The sequence below is a fragment of the Gavia stellata genome, chromosome 9 (genome assembly GCF_030936135.1).
Source record: "Gavia stellata isolate bGavSte3 chromosome 9, bGavSte3.hap2, whole genome shotgun sequence".
Lineage (NCBI taxonomy): Eukaryota > Metazoa > Chordata > Aves > Gaviiformes > Gaviidae > Gavia > Gavia stellata.
This window is the reverse complement of record NC_082602.1, coordinates 19,521,740-19,542,017: the sequence shown is the minus strand read 5'-3', so window position 1 is coordinate 19,542,017 and position 20,278 is coordinate 19,521,740. Positions and strand designations below refer to the sequence as shown.

Genomic DNA, 20,278 nt, shown 5'->3' with positions numbered 1-20,278 from the left:
TTGGCCATTAGCCTTTCTGCACCACTGCTGTCCACAGCTCTGCTGTCAGCATCGAGTTATACACTGCAAGGCTCTGTGCCTCACTAGTGCTGCCTACTGGTTGTGCAAGCTTCACTTAAAGGGCATCTAGGCCAGGAAGAGACGGAAACCAAACCCGGGTAAGGACGGACAGTTATTCACACGGTATGAGACCCCCAAGCACTGGCACTTGCCAGTCCGGTTCTGTCTGTCATTTCACATTAAATGATGACACTCTAGTTCAACTCCAAGCAGCACCTGCAGTAAGCCACTTGGTAATAGGCAACATCTACATAAACAGGCTTAGCTAGGGAATGTTTGTGCACAGGGTACATAAACTAGCAGCAGTCCTAGGACTGCTCTCAGAACTTTGCCCCACAGATACTAGCCCGTTTAGAAAAATGGCAAAGGTTATCCAATTTCATTCACCATTGTTCAGCCTTCTCAAACCAACAGAAGACAACTAGCACAGTAGGTATCATCAATATATTTCACTGCAGTTAGTGGTTGAACATTGAAGAACAAGCATTAACACATGCCACAGTGAACACTAGAGAAGATGCCATCCCCAGCAGAGTTGACACAGGAGAAACATAGCACTTCAACAACTTTCAGATTTCATAGTGCGTCACCACTGGTGGCTCTTTATTGGGGTCTCCTCCTCTCTCCAGATACAGGTCATTGAAGGGATATTGCTTCGGTCCCTACAAGGAGAGATAAAGAGTGGCAAATCCACTACATTCACCAAGCAAATGAAGGGGTAAGAGGAAAATGTCTCATCCCATCCCACCCCTGCTCAAATCAAGGCTTGTCATTTACGACTTAAATTTCAGCAGCAATATTGGACTACAAGGAAAGCAAATTCAGAGATGGAGTTCTTTGTATAAACCCATGTCCTTTAACAGAAACATCAAGGTGGTCTTGCATTTAATCTTAACCAAAAGTTCATCTCACAGCATGAGGATAATATATTGCAAAAGCTGTTTGTGTATTCAGACATATTTTTCAGAAGTACATTCCAAATGATCCAGATCATGAGATGTAACTAAAAACACAGGGCAAGAGAAGAGATAAAGCATCTCCCTCAATCAGATGCACACAGGAAAGGAGAATACCTAGACCAAAGAAGGGATACTGTAAGAAACATAGGTTGAAATTAGTTCCCTGTGAACAGGAACTGCTCACTATGAAATAGAACCTGTGAGCTGAGCCGAGCCGAGCCAGACAACAGAACAACTCAGGCTGGATAAGGCCACAGGACGTCCCTTGGCCCATCCCCTGCCAGCAGCAGGGGTTTGCATTCACACTCATCACTCAGCTTCAGGAAAAACAGTCTTCTGGGCATCAGCAGTAACAAGAAACACAGCTACTTTTCCTCCCTTTACCCAGGGGTGTCACTCACCACAGGCCTGTAAGACGGATAGATCTGTCCAAGACCAAACATGATCAGCATGGTACTCAAAAAGATAAGGAAGTGTTTGCGCATGGTATGCCAGGGAACTGGAGTAGGGGATGTATCAACACGGTTCCGAATATACATGTCAAAGTCCCAGTGCATCTAAAGAACAAAGGAAATACTGCTGCACATCTACCAACAGTGCTCAAGCTGCTTTTATCAAGGGAAGAAGTGCTTTACAGCATTCACACTGTGAAACTGCCAGAAGCTGTTTCATCTCCACCTCACAAGTGGAGATAAAGCCACAGAAGAGATAAGTGGTTTACAGTCACAGCAAGCTGCCATTTACAGTAAAACTCAGGACTTTAAATTCCATCCTATATATATACACAGCAGGCAATATGCTTAATTATAGGATAGCAGCAGCTTTTATTTATATACATAATCACTCCGCCTCAGATTTGTTCCCCAGCACAGTTGAAAAGGCATGATATAAATTGGTAGCCTCATTTATGGAAATTCAGTCACATACCCAAACAGAAGTAGCAGTGTTATCTCAAATAAAAAAGCAACTACCTGCCACTTGGAAGCTGGTTCCTCAAAACAGGCAGAGCACCTGCCACTGTTAGTCCATGACAAGAGCAGGGCTGGTAGCAAGCCAATGCCCTTCCTGATTGAAGCAGAACAGCATTTAAGCTTCTGCCTTGAAGTATACCTAGGGAAGTCCCAAGCACATTCTGCCTATACTCTCCTTTCATATTAATGAAAGCAAAGAACTCATTAATTTGCAGCTCAAGTACTGCCTCTAGCTCCCCAGCTTTCCCCTTTGCACACAGAGCCATTTGCTATCAAACCCAGAGAGCCAGACTGAGCAGAAGTCAGTTGCCTGAACAGAGGCATGTGCTAACACTGGGAATGCACTAGTATATTCCACTTGGTCCCTCACTGCCAACCCTATGTGCACGGGTACCTATACAAGCCTTCCTGTACCAAGCACCAGAACAACACAGAATCACCACAGGTTTTTTTCATGTGCTTCTACAGTCATTACAACACGCACTTTACTGTGGTACACGTTATAATGCTCTGGTATGTTTATACTATGATATATTACATACACATGCTTACATAATCTCTACTTTTAGTAAGGAGAGCTCAAGTCAATTACTGAGTTCAGTAATCACAGTTAGATTGCAGTCATTCACAGAAAGACCATGCACTAAGTGAAAAGTTAGACCTGAGAAGGCGTTTGAGGAACTTTGATTTTGAAAGTTAACATAGGTGCTCTATTCACCCATTTCTCTTAAGGATATCTTGCAAACTTTCTTCAGAGAAAATCTCCTTATTTGTATTCTACACCAAAGCAACCTTGGAGTAATAAAGCAGCAATAGCTACTTCCACTGTACTAAAAGGACTTTACTCAAATGATGGCCTCTTTGCTAAATGATTCTGAACTAAGCGCTCATAGTGGGTCAGAGCAGCCAAAGAAACAGATGAGACTTGCCTATTCCTACAGAGAAACTTAAGTTTGTAAAGTCTCCCTCCCCATATGTAATAAGATGTTAACAATCCTCAGCACTTTCAAAATATCTACCCTGTTGGCCATAGCCTAAGTTTCCCTCCAACTAACTGTCCCTGCTTGCATAGGCAACACACCCCTGCACTTGGGGAGGCAACTACACAAAGAATGAAACAGAAAGCACTAACAAGATATGCATGTTAGTATTTAGTAACAGTAGCATTATAATCATAATGAAAAGTGCTACTAGCATTCCTACCGGCTCTCCCCAGTTATGCCTCACGTCCGGCTGGTCCCACTGGTACCAGGGATCTCTCTCATGAAGAGACTTATTAGGGAGCTTGGGATAGTCACCATACCTGTGAGAAACAGACAAAAAAACCCAAACATACAAGAAAACTGTATTAATTTATATACATTTCATAGGAGACACTACAGGATAGACCTATGGAAATGGAAGACTTAAACATTACTTTGTTTTTATAGCTCCTATGTATATACATTTCTAAATGCATACATGCAACTAGCACAACAATCATCACCTTGATACCAGTCATCATAACAAATAGCGTTCCTCAAAGTGGCCTTTTTGGACTACACTAGCTGGAAGAAAATGCAAGCTTAACAGAAATACGGAACCCTAGTTGTCTAGCATTTTGCACATGTCAAAGTATTCCCAACATTTAAACACCTCCTGAAACCTTTATTCCTGAGATGGCTTTCAGTTCATCCCTCTTACCCTTGCATTACAACAGCATAAGAAGTCTCTCACACAGTATTTTATTCACGCAGGCCCCCACCTCAGTCCTGTTTTAAAACACTGATGTGTGCCTTCCAAGCTCTAAGCTCACAGCACAGCACCTCCCGGTATTCCACAGAGACTACCAGCCTGCAGCACCTCCCCACCAAGCCGGGAGGTGCTGGCCTTGGCCTGCTCCCCGGCTGCAGGGGCACAGGACCCCCCTAGCTCACCCAAAGCCGTCATCGGGGTAGGGCTCATAGTCTTCCACCCGCATGTTGTACTTCTTTGCAGCAGCTGCCCGCTCCTCCGGTGTCCGGGGGTAGGGCCCGGGCATCAGGTCCTTGGGCATCTCCGAGGCTGGTGGGAGAGCAACGAGGCAGGGTGGGCGCGGGCCCCGCCGGCAGCCGCCGTCAGGCCGAGGAGGTCGCGCCCCCCCCCGCGACACCGGCCCGCCGCCCCAAGGACACCTGCCCCGCCGCCGGCCGAGGCCTCCCGCTTCCGTCTCCCCACTCACCCGCCCGCGCCCCCGCGGGCACCACGGCCCGCGCCGCCCACAGCCGGGCGGCCGCCCGCTGCCAGAGGACACCGCGGAGCCCCGCCGCCGCCATCACCCCACCGCGCAGGCGCGCCCGACGGCGGCCGGTAGGGACATACGAGCTCGGGGCGGGGCTGGCGCGGGGGCGGGGCGACCCCGCCACTCACCCCCCCGGCGTGAATTAATCAGCCGCGGTTGTTATAATATTGGCATAAGAGCTAATGGACAGCAGGGGCATGGGTGCGATATTTCGCTCTGGCTGTCATCGTCTGAAGCAGGGTAATGGGAATTTATGGCAGGTATTACCTTCCAGACCCGGGGCAGCCTCTTGCGCAGCAGTGGGGTCGATGCTCAATCGAATCGATGCCGTGGCTGGCGGCGTTATGCAAATTGCCTTCTTTGTATCAGTATCAATATTATTAAAGTTAATACCCAAATGTAATCGTCTTATCTCCGTGGGGCCAGGGAAATGTGAACAGCTGAAACGGCATGTTAATTTAGTGGTGCTATTCTTCAAACGTAAGCGATGTATTATTGTAGATAAAATCGATATGAGCATTAAAGGATTTTGCAGTTTACTTCATTATGTAAACTCTGTGGTAGTTGAACTCATTTTCCCTCAGTTATTCACATCAGCCGTAATGGGTAATGTCTCTATAACGATCTACATTATAAACCTTTGCAGATCAAAAACTATCATGGACAATTTGTCATTAAAGTCATTCCTTCTAATAACAACATTAATCGTAAACCTACTAATTGAATGAAGATAGTGATGAACCACACAAATATATCTGAGATACTCCGTGCCTGAGGTGGGGGCATTGTTGCAGGCTAGAACAGGATCCTTTCACTTATCCCAAAGAAAGGCCTTGTCTTGTCGTTTTAGGGACGATGTCTTAATTCAGCCAACTCCCTCACAACCAAGTGTGCAGTGAAGTTAGTATGTCAATTAGTTATTCAATAAAGTTACTAACTCGGAGCCCAGCCCTCCAGTGCAGGGGCTGCTGGCGTTTTCCATGGAGCAGCGTCAGATGCCTGTCCCACCTCTGCAGCACGCGGTGCTTTGGGGACAGCAGTGTCACGCTGGAAGTGGGGACCTTCGGTTCCCTGCTGCGCCGTCGGTCTGGCCTCAGGCCTGGCTGCAGGCTCGGATCGTGGTCGGCTGCTCCTTGCACAGGCTCTTCACTGCTGGGTATTTACTTTCTGGTTTGATGCTTGAGTCTTCCACAGATGTGGCTCAAGCTTCCTAAGCACCAAAATATGTTTGCAAATACATTGTAAAAACTTTTCTTAACCTGTACAGGAGTAGTGCCGTAGATTTAAAGGGCAAGGGGGCACTCATTTTCCTAGGAACTAAGCATATTAATAAATTTTGGAAGGACAGAGGAAAATAGATTGCATTATTCTCATGAAGGCAAAGCTGTGCATAGCTAGAACAGCAAATCCACCCACTGTAAGAAAAAACCACTGAATGCCAGAGACCAAAATTTTTTCAAGAGCTGATGCCTCATGTGGCACTCATTCTTGGGAAAGAGCAATCATCGTTCTTGCTGCTGCCAGATTAAAAGAAAAATGTAGACTTTGTTTCCTGTAATAAACATACGCTAAGAAAAAAATTCAATAGCTCTGTCCCTAGGCATGCAGTTCACGAAACCTTGCTAAAACGACGTGGTCACACAATGTCCGTTCGTGATCGAAAGGCACAGGTTAGTTACACTGAGCAGCGCTACGTATTTTTTCTTGTAGCAAGTGTTCGTTAAACTTCTAGTTTTCCGGCATGAAACACGCCTGTACCCTTGCTGCAGACGGGCTGAGGGCAGCGGGCAGGTCGCGGTGTCCGCTCGGAGCATGGCGGCCGCACAGCTCCCGGGGAGCGGCACCCGCGCCCTCTCCGCTACGGCGACCTCGAGGGGAAGGGGCGGCCAGCTGAAAGCAGGCGGGGTGGCGCAGGGCCAAGCCCCGAGGGCCACGAAGGCCCGCACGAGGCTTCACAGACGATCCTTTCTGTTTTCTGTAGCGGGTTTTTCCCCGCGCGTACTCCCAGCTCCCACAGATACCCAACAGCTCTGGAAAGGGCCAACACACAGAGGGGAGCAGAGGCCGCCACAACCTTCTCCCGCGCGGGGGCGCTGTTCGCCGCCGCTCCCTCCTGCCCTCTCCATGGTGCCCCTCTGCCTCCCGCCTTCTCCCTTCGCTTCCGGCGGTGCCATGGGCTGGCAACTTCCGCTTCCGGCTTTCTAGTTCCGGGTTTTCCGGTGGAGGCGGTGATGGCGGCGGCCTCCTCCTCGGCGGCGGCCGCGGGCTGCCGGGAGGGCCCGGCGGTAGCGGCAGGGCCCGGCTGGAGCGACTCCCAGTTCCGTCGTTACTCTTTCGAGACGCGGCCCATCCCGCGGCTCAGCCACAGCGACCCCCGCGCCGAGGAGCTCATCGAGAACGAGGTGCGGTGGGCAGTGGCGGCACGGCCTGGCCTGGGGGCTGCGGCGGGGCCGGGGGGCTTGCGCTTCGCGGCCTGGGGGCTGCCAGCCCTGCCCGTCAGGCCGGGCAGAACGGGGCCCGCAGAGCGGCTCTCAGGGTGCGGGGCGCTCCCGGGTCCTGGTGCCGTCGCTGGTGCGCTCACCTCCTCATCCCGGCTCTGTCTCTCTGGGCTACCGTCCTGTCTGCCGCGGGGCGCCCGCCGTGACCCCTCCCCGCGCGGGCTTGGTTGTTGCCGCTGTCCTGTTCCTCTTAGTTGTAGTGGATATTTCTTTTCGGTGCTACAGCGTTGAGTTGTGAAATTTGCAGGAAACGTTTGCTTTAAGTGCTTTGTTGCGCGGATGGAAATCGTGGAAATGTTCTGTAAAAGCATGGGCACACGTTTGTTATTTTCTAAGTGAGAGCGGCCACAGATGTGAAGGTTGCTTTGCAATAGCAGCTTTTCTGTTGGTTCTGGACAAGCTCAATCTAGTTTTGGTAAGATTGCTAGTTGTTGGCTTTTTTAAAGAAAGCCTGCAAGAAGGGAAGTTGTGTATGCACAGCTTGGAAACACGGCAGCTGTTGTTCTTGTTTAGGTTCCATACTCTTTATAGGTGAGGAGATAAATGGTGTTCTTTGTCTTCCTTTTGTAGTGGTTCCTTTTTTGGTGTAGAAGAGATGGGATAATCTCAGTTTTTTGATAGCTGAAGGTTATCTGCGATCCCCTGAGAAAAGAGATGAGTGCTGTCTCTGTTTCTGGATTCAGAGGTATCTTTCTGCCAGCATTTACTCCTTCATAGATGAGGCTGGAAGTGACCAGACAGAATCTACTGTGTCTCCTTACTACGTGGCAGGACCAAGTAGGCCTAAAACTGTTCCCAGCTAGTGTTTGTCTAACCTCACGTGTTAGAGATTAGCTAAGCATGCAGTGGAATCTGTCCCATTGCTACCAGGAGCTTGCTGTAGGAGCAGGGCACTGCTCTCTTAAAACTTCTTATCATGTTTTGCTTGTTTTTTTTCCCAGACCAAGGTATCTGATTACTCTAAATGCCTTTGCCAATTTCCTATTTTCAAAGAGAGTTTGTGTGGTTGCAGTAATGAATGTGATCGTTCTCAAGTTCAAGAGGTCCTTGAATCAATAAACTTCCTGTTTCTCTCCAGGAGCCAGTGGTGCTGACAGATACAAATCTGGTTTATCCTGCTCTGAAATGGGACCTGGACTACCTCCAGGAAAACATTGGCAATGGGGACTTCTCAGTGTATAGTGCCAGCACACACAAGTTTTTGTACTACGATGAGAAGAAGATGGCCAATTTTAAGAACTTCAAACCCAAGTCAAGCAGGGAAGAGATGAAGTTTGCTGAGTTTGTGGACAGACTCAAAGAAATACAACAAAAAGGGAGTGCTGAGAGGTAAGTGATATGCGGAGGTTTCTCCATTTCTGCAGGACTAAGTAGGGGGTAAGTTTCTCTTCAGTGAGTGTTGATGATTAAAAGCTCTCAAACTTTTTGGGTTTTTATAGCCCTGCTTTTCCTGCAGGGCTGCTACTTGACAGCAGCCTTGTTACCTGCTAAAAAAAGCCATACCATTCGTTGATCAAACTGTTCACATTGTCTGCAAAGGCTTATTTTTTTTTTTCTTCTCTGTCCAAGGCAGGGTTTGGATAGAGAAAGACTTAAGCTTCACTTTCTTTTGGCAGACTATGGTGTTGGTAGAGGAGGTTAGTTATGCTATATAGCACTGAGCCTTTTTTCACAGAATACCAAGGTAGCTGGTACTAACCCTCTTTCAGAAAGAGGGGAAAAGTTTGCATATGTGCAGTGTATTTGTTGGTGGTGATGGCCCACACCACGAACAGAGATGTAAGTTGCTGAGAGGAGCTTCGCATTTATATGGAATATAAGTATTAGCAACTGTACATAAACCCTCGGTTAATTTTATCAGTCATCAGCCGTCTAAAAGGACTTATGGATGCTTAATTGTGTCTTAACTGGAAGCAACTCTGTGTCCGTGTCCACTTGTCGTCTGTACCTTTCTCTTCTTTCTCAGCTTTGGGTGTGCTTTTTCCAAGAGAGAAGGCAGTCCTTGAGCTTAAAAATGCATTTTTCTTCCAGCATCGCAGACAGTAGTTTGTAATCCTGCGATTGTTAATACAGATGTTTGGTTCCTCTGATCCTCTATGTCTAAATGCAAGCGTGGCTTTAAGGTAATGACACAAGACACAAACGTGCTGCGTTTCCTGAGCCCTTTTTTGCCCTCATGCACTTCTAGTAGAAGAGATAACTGTTATCGCAGATGAGTCAGAGTGGTGGCATTTATCTGGGGATTATTCATGAGTGTGTTTGTAAACAGACTGGCCACCAGCAAATACCAGTTTCCTCCTTCTGCACTGTGAGGGGGTTGTTCTTGCTCTAAAATTCTTTTTCCCTTGTGTAGGAGAACTGAATTCTGTTCCCTTCTGTACCAGGAAATCTTTTAGCAAAGTTTGGGGACTTTTTGAAACTGTTTCCTTCCACAGGTGTTTATGGTGTGTGGTGGTAGAACAGAATCTCTGGGAGTTATGTCTCTTTGTTTTGAAATCTTTCTGAAGAGATGCAAAGATATGTCTTTATGTTCATGACAAAGCTTAGTATTTGATTTCTGGTTGTCTCTGGGAAAATACAGGCTATATCTGCAGCAAACCCTGAATGACACAGTTGGACGGAAGATTGTGGTGGATTTCCTTGGCTTCAACTGGAACTGGATTAACAAGCAGCAAGGGAAACGTGGCTGGGGTCAACTGACTTCTAACTTGCTTCTTATTGGTATGGAAGGTAAGCAGTTTCCTCTGACTGGAGGAGAAGGGGAGAAAATTTAGTCAGCAGTTCTGTATTTCAGTTCCAGAAGGTCTTTGAAATGGATTTTCCACTAGTTTCTAAGTGCTCCTTCAGAGCAGACAGTTTAAAGCTTTGTGTTGGGATAGGACTGTTGTCATAACTTAACTTCGGTTATAGAGAGGAAACAACCAAAGGAATAGCCTCTGTTTCCCCAGGGACATACTGTGAGTGCCTGGATGTAATCTGCTCATGGAAAGCCTCTGCTGGTAGGGCTGTGTTTTCAGTAATTGCTAATCATATTCTGACACCTGTTTATTTTTTGAATGCTTCAGATGCTGTAGATTTAAAATGCTCAGAGTCTGCAGATTTAAAGTGCAAAAGGGTTTGCAAGTTGAGCAAAGTTAGTCTTCTGGGCTTTTCTTAGCATGTCTAATAGCTTCGCAGGAGGAAATGTTGATTATTCTGTGAAGCATTTGTTCTTATTTGAGCTGGTACACTGTGGGGAGGAATTCGCTTTCAATTAAGAGCTGGATTTCTTCTTGGAAAGTTAGAGGGCACTGGAGAACTTGAAAATAATCCTAAAAATAGCTGGATAGAGTGGAATTCTAAATCCATGTGGAAACTGACTCACAGGTAGGAGCCTTAGAAGACAGAGGTACTACTACACTGTTGAAAAGGAGAGCATCCTAGTAGAAAGTAGTCTCAGTAACTGGGCGAGGAACATACACAGTTTTGTGAAGTGGGATGGCCTATAATCAATGTGGCAGTCACATCCAATTATAATTGTCCAATTGTAATTACTTGGCAATTCATGGCTGTTCAGTTCTGACAGCAGATGTTTGTTCCCCTTTGCAACAAGTCATACTCAACTTACAGTAGTTTGCCACTTGTTTTACTAGCCGAGAGAAGAGAAATTCATATAAAAGCACTGCATCAACGCTTCCCTAACAGGTCATAATATGATCGCTAAAATCCTATTATCAACAGGTTTTGCACAAGAACCAAGGAATTGTCTTGAACCAGTGGGTGCTAGAAAAAGGAGTGTCTTTACAGGAGCATGTGATTGTATGACCTATTTAATGCAGTTACGGAGTTAACTGTTACCTTTATTCTCTTTAGTGAAAATACATGTAAAAAGCAAGCTAAAACAGTAATACCTGAATTGGCAAACAGCCTGAAAAACGTAGTTGTGAGGGGTACAAAATGACCCACTGTTTTTAAATATTTGATTAAATTTAAGATCTAGTGGCGACAGTCAAGTTTCATAACTGTTAGTCTGACTGAGGAGGTGCTATTGGGAGCCCCAATGACAAAGAGATTTGTTTACTTGTTTTCTTGCAAAACTACTAGGACTTTTTTCAAAATCAGACTGTTAGACTCCTTTTCTCTAGACTAATAATTTTTGAAAGTCCATTCCACAACTTGTCATCTAAACAGTGTTTTATGAAAAAGCTTCCCATCAACATTCGCCATCTGCTGTTCATGGAAACAAGCTGGAAATCCTAATCCTGTAGAGCATAAGTTGCTGAATATGGATTTAGAATGGAAATTAAGTGGGATAGCAACTGCTCAATAAAGGCTGACTGATACGGTGATCAGTTTGTAACGTTCCTGCGGTCATTTTCCTTGTTTAGTTTTCTGAATATGTGGGAGTGTATTTACTGTCTTTAGCAAGCAATATAACTTGCTTCTGTCTTTCATACCTGTATGTGAGCGTGTCTCGATTATGGTCTTTTCTCTCTGTGTAGGGAATGTGACACCAGCTCATTATGATGAGCAGCAGAACTTCTTCGCTCAGATTAAGGGTTACAAGAGGTGTATCCTGTTCCCTCCTGATCAGTTTGAATGCCTCTACCCTTATCCTGTGCACCATCCATGTGACAGACAGAGCCAGGTGAGAGTAGCAGTTCTGTTCTCTGCTCCATACCAAAAAAGGGCTTTTGTGAAGATGCTGGGTGGGAGGAAGCTGCACTGGAGTTAAAGCTGCATATCACTTGCTGAGCTTTTGCAAAACCTATGTTCAGATCTAGTAACTCGTGAATACATTGAGAATAGATGGAAGGACTGGTGGTGTTTCTGTTTGTGTCTGGTCCTGACTTGCAAGTGCTAGGGCTGTAAACATCTCCCTACTGATAGCACAACTGGGCTGCAGTTGCTGCCTTCTCTGTTCTGTTTCACTGATCACTTGGTCAAACATAGATTTGCTCAGAGACAAATTGCAGGACTCCTGTCTGAGTTGGTGGTGCTTTGGGGGTACTGCAGGACCTCGCAATGGAGTTAAGACACGAATGGGAACGTAAAAGCCATGTAGGGAAGATCACGAGGATTTGATACTGAGAGCCAATAATGAGGACTGTCATTGCAGGAAGTTCTTCTGAGTTTCTTAATGTTTTCTTCCGTTAGGTGGACTTTGACAATCCTGACTATGAGAAGTTTCCAAACTTCCGGAGCGTGGTTGGCTATGAGACGGTGGTGGGTCCGGGGGATGTGCTATACATACCTATGTACTGGTAAGAAGGATGGCAAGACTGCACAGTGACCAGCAATCAGAGATTTAAAAGGTCTTCTGCTTAAAGTGTTGGGTTGACTCTTAAAAGAATTTTGTTGCGACTTCTCCAGCAAGTATGATATTTTCTGTGGTATCTTGGGCCAATCTACTTCTCCTTCCTATCTGTTGGATGGGAGAGGTAATTCTCCCCAACACTACGTTATTGTGTGAGTACTCCACTAATGTGTGCAAGAAAAGGATCTGTGTTTAAATAAGGGGAGCTTTGCAGAAGTTCTGATGTCTTGATGATGGAGGTATAGGGCAAGGCTTGTCTAGTGCAGTCTGAATTCATCCATCCAAGGTATTTCACTATAAGCTACAGCAATAGTTTCTCTTCTTTTTTGTGTGGTTTCTATGCAGGTGGCACCACATTGAGTCTCTCCTGAATGGGGGTATTACCATCACTGTGAACTTCTGGTACAAGGTGAGTACCAGCACCTTCCTGCACAGCTTGGATAGCTCTGTCTCAGAGGATTTTTTCAGGTGTATTAACACGTGTTGTCAATATGAGAACTTCATTGCACCAAAGCCTTTGCTTTAAAGCTGAAAGCTGCTTTCTCCCTTCCGAGTGGTGTGTGAAGAACTGGGTGGCTGGGAGAAGGTGGAATAATCTTCCAATTCAGGAAGCATGCAATGAACTATTTTTGATATTTCAGGGTGCCCCAACCCCAAAGAGAATTGAATATCCATTAAAGGCTCATCAGAAAGTGGCGATAATGAGGAACATTGAGAAGATGTTGGGAGAAGCCTTAGGAAATCCACAAGAGGTACAAAAAGGAACCATATAGTCACTGCTGTAGAAATTGTTATGGCTTAATGCAAACTCGAGATGCCAACTATTTGGCTCTGCAGGTGTCACAGTGAGGGTAGGAGAAAGCAGGGTTGCTCTGTTGCTGTGAATGGTTCTTCCTGCTGTCTTCAGAAGGTCCTTTGGCTACAAAAAGGCAAGCTCTTTAAATTGTAATTCTGGAGAGGACCACTACAAACAATGGAGTAATTGTTCTTGTATGTGGGGTAAGGTGTATTTTGGCTTTGGGTGCTGCCAGGAAAGTGTTGCTCCCAAACTCTCCTTAGCCTTCTGTGCAGCAACAATACCCAGTATTTGCCAAAAAAATTGAACTGTTTTACCTGTTGAATCCAAATCTCTTAAATAAGAGAAGTCTTTTCTATGAAGTCATGCACTTCCCCCTTAACGCACATCTTGGTCATCTGAACTCTTTGCAATTTTAACCAACTAGTAGTTGAAAAAAACAGATTGAAGTACTAAGAGTATGCTTTTGAAGATCTCCTACTGATCTGAAAGTGGAAATACTGGATGCGAATAGAAATGTTTTCACGGTCTGTAACCCTTACCACTGTGCAGGAACTCCTCTTTAGCACACTCATTTGAGATCATGCCTCTCCCCTGACATTATCTTACTGCCACAGCATGCTGAACTTCCCTCAGTGATCAGGCAGTGCTGAGAAATGGGAGTGGTCTTGACTGAAAACAAAATCTTAGCAAAATCATCAGTCCTAGCCTTCCTTCCAAGTGACTCCAAGGACCAGAGGATTCAATGAGTAAGAATGTTCCTTCTCTGCCCTGCAGAAAGCAACCCCTGATGACTGTTGGCTCCTTTTAATAGCATGTACTGAGAAATCACAAATCTAGGGTGGGAAGTGAAAAAGTTTCAAACAAATACTGTGGATGCAATGTTTTGGTGACTACTAAAGTTGGTTGTTGGCAGAGAACCCTGCAAGTTTGTGCACTGAGATCATCTGCCCTGGGCCACTCAGCTCATAAGATGGTGTGATGCAGAGGGAGCAGGCTCTGCAACTGCCATTTCTGTGTAACTGTCCCAGCTAATGATCTGTTTTTGCTTTGAACAGGTGGGTCCCTTGTTGAATATGATGATCAAGGGACGGTATGACTAATGCCTGGCTGCCCGGGTGACTGATGTTGGAGCTGCTTTGTTCACAAGCAATGGAAGATACTGAGCGCTAGTATTGCACGCAGCACTTAACAGACTGATGGGTTTCCTGGCCCATCCCTGCCCCACTACAATAAAGGGGGCTACTGGAACTGCAAAACCGTTAGTACCCCATTCATCCTCCACTCTCATCTAACCGAACCTCCCAAGAAAGAGTCTGCACTTACTGGAAGCTGGATTCATGCTCACTAACTTGTTTTGTCTCCCTCTGCCCTGTTTGCCACAACAAGGAGCATGGCTTCTGGCACTTGGATGTGTTGCTTCAGGATTTTCAGGCATTTGAAGAAGAGCTTGGAGGAGAACCAGGAGTGATCTTGTTTCCTCAGTCTCATGGGGTTTGGGCCTCCTGGCTGGGTTTATGTGTTGGTGCCTGCAGTGGATACAAGATGGGAAGTGATAGTTTTGATGGTCCTCTGTTGTTAGAGGACCTGTCCATGCTCAACTCTGGCACCTTTTCGTATAACGGAAACGAACATATGAGATGGCCTGTGTGTGATGAGCAACTGGACAAATAATTCAGTTTCTTCAACTTAAGACATCTATGCTTTGGACTTAGTACAGGGTAGAGATCAGAGTGAATTCATCTAGTGTGTGAGCACCATATCTTATGCTTTCCAAATAACATCTGTGTTGTAGGAGTCTAGATAAACCTCCTTTCTGACACCTTTCTCTGGGGAGCGAAGGCTTCTCTCCCGCTCTTCTGAAGCTGCAGTGTGGTTAAAAGGGGATGCAGCGTTATGAAGGGAGATGCATAAATGCCAGGGCACTCTCCAAGTCTTGAATGATTAAGCCACGTTTTTAAAGGAAATTTCCCAGGGGTGCCGAGCTAGAGTGTCAAAACGCAGTGTCAGATAGGTACAGAGCCTCCCTTCTCCCCACCAGGGTGCTGGCTCCTCGGACTAATGTGGGAAAGTGCCCTTTTTACTGAAACTGCAAGAACTCAAGTGTGTATGGCTGCGCACAGGTGCGCGTGTTTGTGTGATGTTGTGTGGTTCTTGTCCATCAGTTAAATCCATGCCAGTGTATGGTTCCCTTCCTTGTACAGTCATATGAAAGAGGTCAGGGCTTTCTGTTTAAATGTGGTTAAGTTTATCTTGATCCTTTTTGTGTTCCGGGACTTAATATGGCAGGCCAGGAAGTGACAAGACCAGGGCATAAGAATCAGACAAGCCTCTGTTTAAGAGTCCTCAGCAATCTGAAAAATCATCTTGCTTTCCTCCTCCTCCTCCTCTTCTGTGCGAAAGCCTTAGGCTCATATGGAGGCTCACTTTTTATTCCCTGAGGTGTGTTGCACTGCTGTCCCTGGTTTGGGGGGTGGTGCAAAGGTCTTGTATATTTGATGCGGTTGTAATGGGTCCCAAGAGCTAGAGGAGGGAGAAGCTGTTTCGTAGCCTGTATATCTCATCCCAGAGAATAGTGGGGAATTTGTTCTGTTAAGACTTGCCGTTGTTTTCCCCCTTGTTCTTCGGGGCTTGTTGTGACAATGGGATTCTGATAAATGTATTGAGAACATGCTGCTCAAGAAGCGCTCTGTCTTTGGCCTCGGGCCCCATCTTTTGCTGGGACAGCTCATGCACTACTTGCTGTGAGCTTGTCTTGCACAAAGGTGATAGGCTTCTTGAACAGGAGGTCCCAGGGGCTAGTTTTCTAGCTGCTTTACAGGTCAGAACAAATGAAGTGTAATTGGCAGCTGCAGGGTCCTTGTTTAAGAAATATGTCCGTGTCACTGAGTGGTCTGACTGCCATGATACTTGTTGCAGACTCTCCAGAGCTGTGGTTAGATCCAGACAAAGGTCACTCAGCTGGATGCTTACCAATGCTCAGCCTTTGGGCAGGTGGGGAAAAAGGCTAAGCTGCTGACTCTGACCAAAATCAAGGCCTTCCCAGAAATCCTGGGCACATGCCCTTGGTTGAAAGATGAAATCCCATCTCTGTGCTATTTATTCAGCACATGGTAGTCTCCAGTACTGCTTGTTAGGCACCATCAACTCTTGAAGCTCAGGGTAGGAGCTCATATCCCATGTGGAGAGGGAATGGTACTTAGAGAACTTTAGGATCCTTTTTTTTTTTTTGTTTATTTGCCAAAGGTCTAACTTTTAAAGTGTCTGAACAGGTTTTGCTGCACTTGACTTTGTGAAAGCTCATTTACAATGCACTGATGGACTGACTCCCCCCTTCCCTTTTCACCTTGTGCTTTCAATGCCCCTTGCCATGGTATTGGGAAGCTGTGTGTGTTCTCTGCTAGGGGTGTGTGTGGAGGGGTGGGATATGACAAACACACGGTACCTTCTGAAGTGTAGTTCTTAAATACAACCAATGTTGAACAACAGAACTGTGTGGCTTTTATTTTGTGAGTGGCTGTATAGGAGAGCTGCATAAGATGTGCATATAAAGCTACCTTTCAGTCTTTCTAATAACTTTGCTTGTGTTCTTCACTGGTGAAAGCTGCTGGCCTCCAGAACTGCCTTCAAAACAGCAATACCAGCTGCATTATTGTGTGTCTTCATGACTTTCCCCATACTACTCCCATAAGCCTGAAAGGAAAGCTGGGAATAAAATCGTATCCTTGAACCTTCTCAGCAAGAAGTATTGGTGGGGAGGGAACAAATTCCCCTCCCTGCTGACCTGAATGGTGTCACCATGCTCTGGTCATTGATGGGATGATGGAGCAAACGACACTATCGAGTCTAATGAGTTCTATCAGTTGCTTATCCTTTGGGATATCTTGTCTGCCATTTGGTCCTTTATCCAATTCATACGTTGGTCAAGGAGATCTTGGGGGGAGGCTTCCTCTATGTACCTCTGCCTTATGTCAGCAGCCTTGGGTGGTAGAGTCCTATCTACCTAATAAAGACACAGGTTATTTTGTGGTAATATTAAGTCTACAGAAATCTTGTTATCTAACCATCACTGAAATGTTGTGGGTGGTGAGGGAAGAGAGAGAGACAGACAGCTGTCTGAGCCTGGGGTACCACAATTGGCATTCTCTCCTCATGCCCCTGGGGGACAGAGTGAATGTGGAGGGAGTAGGAAAGACAAGTGGATAAAGCTTTCTGTGACCATGGGTGTTCACCCTTCCCTGCTGTGCCTGCTGGGATCGTCATCTCTGAATATACACTTGCTTGTGTTCCACTGAACTTAGTAGTCCGTTATGTCTGATCCTGTAGTCTTTCTGTTGTGCACGTGCCTCTTGGGTAACATGCACAGCTGGCACCACAAAGCTCAGAAGTGTCTCAGGTTGTGCAGAAGAGCAGAGGAAACGAAGGTATGAGAACTGTGTCATTTGAAAACCAGGTCAGACTCAAGATTTTTCACTTGTACTTTTAGTCTTTCTCTTGTTTGCTTTTATTACCTTAGGTTCTAGAATACCTTTCTCTTTTGTTTCCATTTCCCGTTCCTTGAAAAGTGAGATTTTTCTAAGTGACCTTTCTCTTAATCCTTGTAGATCATGGCTGCAGGATCTTTCCCGTAGAAAGAGAGGAGCATGGGTTTTTAGTCTGATGCACTGTTTTACCTCCTTGGTGATCAGGGTCAGGCTCAGCTCAGTGGTCACCCAGAAAATTTGGAGTGATAAAGCAGGTCCAAGGTGAAGCCAGTGGGTCAGGATCAGGGTGAGCATTGAGGAGGTGTGAGACGTAGCTGCAATGCAGGGGCAGTCTAACACAGGTGGGGGTGAAAGGGGAGACCCTCAGCATCAAAGCAGCTGTTGAGGGAAAGAGGGGCAGGCCTGGGCTGAGACTACTGCTTCTTTTTTTACAGCAGTTCTTACCTATGAGTAAGCTGACCGTGAACAGAGCCAACTGCTCTTTAAAGTCCTAGAATGGGGACGGTGCACTCACGGTCTTGAAAATCTCTTGGCAGGCCTCTGTGTTGGTGCATGGTGAACCCATGCTGCTGTCCCACACCTGGAAGCAGAGCAGCAACTGCAACAGGGAGTAACTGCCTTTGCACATGTTTTTTCAAAGCACTTTTCTCTAAGCCTTCCTTCTGCCACATGTGTGTGGGGAGCTTCCTTGCACTCTGTTTGGTTTATGCTCTTCATCTTCTGTTCCTGTTTCGAAGACGGCACCCCTCCTGTCAATGTCCTGGGAAGTCCTGAAGTCACCATTTTCCCTGGGTGCTTTTCTGCATTGGCGCTGCCTGGAAGGAAAGGGAAAGAGATGCTGTTACTGTGACAAACACATGCAAAGTAAGTTCTAATTACTGCCTTGCAAAGTCAAATATTTGTTGCAAGCAGAGGACTAATTGTGGGGGGAGGGAGCGGAAGTCGAGGCTCTTGGAGTGTAAGTGGAACAGATGCCCGGACGCCTTGGGGAAACGCAGCTTTCCTCTACAAATCGGAGCTTTAAATTACAAGGCTTTTACCAACGAGAACAGTTGTGGGAAGTCGTCTGCTCTCATTTGCGTAATGGCTTCTGTCACTGGTGATTAGACACAGGATGAAGGAAAAGAAATTTGACAATTAGGAATGAGCGATCATTAATCAGAATCTTTGTTAGAAGGAGGGAAGGGGGGGAGAATATTCTGCAAACAATGGAGGCAGCCACTAGAGCCACGGTGAAGTCCATGAGATGCCTAACTCTGAGTGCTGCTGCTGCTCCACAGAGCCCCCTCTGCTTAGGTACGGAGCAGCAGCAAGGGTTTTGGCTGGGTTGGAAGGCTTATGGAGGGAGGCACCTAGGCAAAACCCTTACCGTGCTGTTCAGTGATTCTCCACTATCTTCTTAGTAAGGGAGAGAGCACATCTTGGAGCCCTCTCCCTGCCCCATCAACACCTTGTGCTTCCTTTTCAGTGCCTGGCTGCAAACTGCCAGCAAAACCCACAGAAACAGCTTCTTAAATTTTTGCGGTCTCCTTTCCCTTGCATGCAGCCTTGCAGTTTCTGGTGCACGGGCACGGGCCTTGACTGGCATGCAGAAAGATTAGGACGAGCAATGTGAAAGCACTTCCAGGCTCTTTTCCTGATAATGTAATTTCCTACAGGAGCACGGAGGAACCTGATGGGCTGCATGACAGGTAAATAAAAGAAGGCAGTTGTGACTTCTGTGTCTGTCATTTGCTGGCTTAGCTCATCATCCAGCCATGCACAATCCAGTATATGCGTTTATTTGGGTTTTGTGGGTTTTGATCAAATTATTAGTACACATGAAATCTGTGTTACCTGTTTTTCCTACAGCTGTCATTCAAAGTCTTGTCAGGTTAAACATTTTGGTGTAGTTTACGTGAAGAGGCACTGCCTCTGATTAGATCAACAGCTGTAACTTGGGGGGGGGGTGGCAGACCATTTGTGGGGCATATAAGGTTAGTTGGTGCATCTCAAGACTTAAGTTTACTGGATTCATTGATTTCAGTGAAAACTCCTGTCTTTGCAAGGCTGGATCATTCACTTGAGGTGGAGGTCTCTGTCAGGGTGATTATTCTTTCTGTGACTGGAAATCAAAGCAGATACCTCCAAAGGGGAGAGCTGAAGCCATGTTGCCTTGTTCCCAGCTGGCTCTGAGCTCAGACAAATGATGGCAGCTTGCATTTTCAGCCTCTTCCTGTGGCTAGTGTTATACACCACAGGAACTCAAAATGAAAGAGAAAACAGCAGATCTCAGGACAGGATCTAACAGGGCTTTTCATCCAGTGCTCGTCATGACAGAAGTTAGGAGAATCATTTGTCACATTGCTCAGGGTGGGGAGATGTGTCAGGTAGTGACTTTTATCTCCTCTTAAATGTGTGAGGAGAGGGCTACTTCTTATTCATAGCAACATTTAAAATGCATATTTACTTTTGGAGGAGTGCACCTCATGGTTTTTGTGGACGGTAAGGCAGCTTGTGGTGATATGGGGTTGCTGTCAGAATGCACCTCACAAAATTGCTGTAAACCATGAGAAAGCCCAGACTTTGACACGGCAGGGTATTGCCCTTGCTGTAGGAAATGTCACTGTGCTGGCTGGCAGGAGCCACAGGGTGTGATTTTCATCTTGGAGTTTCAGTTGTGTTTTTTCCTGGATAGTCAGGGTTCACCATTGAATGCCTTGACAGGGAGGACCTTTGGATGTGACTTGAAACCCCTTGGGAAGGCAGGAAGGGAGGAGAGTGTATGCTCTCCTCTGCGTAGGTAATCTGCGTTACGAGATCTGCTGCATGCTCTGTGCTCCCTGAGCTGCTTAAGCACCACTGGCTTCATGCCGTGAGCTGTGTGAGGGGTCTGACTGAGCTGAAAGCAGCTAAAGGAGTGAGGTCAAATCATTTGTTCTATAAAAGGACAGTCCCCGTGCTGACAGAGAGGG

The 20,278-nt window shown here is 46.3% G+C and overlaps 2 protein-coding genes across 2 annotated transcripts; one reads left to right on the top strand and one right to left on the bottom strand.

Annotated features, from left to right (window-relative positions):
- Window positions 1-489: 489 nt before the first annotated feature.
- NDUFB8 (NADH:ubiquinone oxidoreductase subunit B8) lies at window positions 490-4,219 on the bottom strand. The gene is made up of 5 exons (XM_059821213.1): window positions 4,191-4,219; window positions 3,907-4,033; window positions 3,194-3,293; window positions 1,421-1,576; window positions 490-722 (listed from the first exon to the last, which is right to left on the bottom strand). The coding sequence occupies exons 2-5, from the start codon at window positions 4,023-4,025 to the stop codon at window positions 630-632; spliced, it is 468 nt and encodes a 155-aa protein (XP_059677196.1). The 5' UTR covers window positions 4,026-4,033; window positions 4,191-4,219; the 3' UTR covers window positions 490-629.
- A 2,247-nt stretch (window positions 4,220-6,466) lies between these two features.
- On the top strand, window positions 6,467-16,322 carry HIF1AN (hypoxia inducible factor 1 subunit alpha inhibitor). Its single transcript, XM_059821122.1, has 8 exons — window positions 6,467-6,652; window positions 7,827-8,077; window positions 9,330-9,478; window positions 11,230-11,375; window positions 11,885-11,991; window positions 12,390-12,453; window positions 12,686-12,796; window positions 13,899-16,322. The coding sequence occupies exons 1-8, from the start codon at window positions 6,482-6,484 to the stop codon at window positions 13,941-13,943; spliced, it is 1,044 nt and encodes a 347-aa protein (XP_059677105.1). The 5' UTR covers window positions 6,467-6,481; the 3' UTR covers window positions 13,944-16,322.
- Window positions 16,323-20,278: the final 3,956 nt, after the last annotated feature.

What these genes read in the sequence shown, in the direction of transcription:
- NDUFB8 (XM_059821213.1), bottom strand. Translation starts at nt 4,025, where the DNA reads ATGCCCAAGGACCTGATGCCCGGGCCCTACCCCCGGACACCGGAGGAG. An exon ending in TACCCCGATGACGGCTTTGG is followed by an intron (nt 3,294 to 3,906) that starts GTGAGCTAGGGG and finishes TGTTTCTCACAG; the next exon opens with GTATGGTGACTATCCCAAGC. An exon ending in GGCATAACTGGGGAGAGCCG is followed by an intron (nt 1,577 to 3,193) that starts GTAGGAATGCTA and finishes TTTGTTCTTTAG; the next exon opens with ATGCACTGGGACTTTGACAT.
- HIF1AN (XM_059821122.1), top strand. Translation starts at nt 6,482, where the DNA reads ATGGCGGCGGCCTCCTCCTCGGCGGCGGCCGCGGGCTGCCGGGAGGGC. An exon ending in AGGAGCTCATCGAGAACGAG is followed by an intron (nt 6,653 to 7,826) that starts GTGCGGTGGGCA and finishes GTTTCTCTCCAG; the next exon opens with GAGCCAGTGGTGCTGACAGA. An exon ending in CTATACATACCTATGTACTG is followed by an intron (nt 11,992 to 12,389) that starts GTAAGAAGGATG and finishes GTTTCTATGCAG; the next exon opens with GTGGCACCACATTGAGTCTC.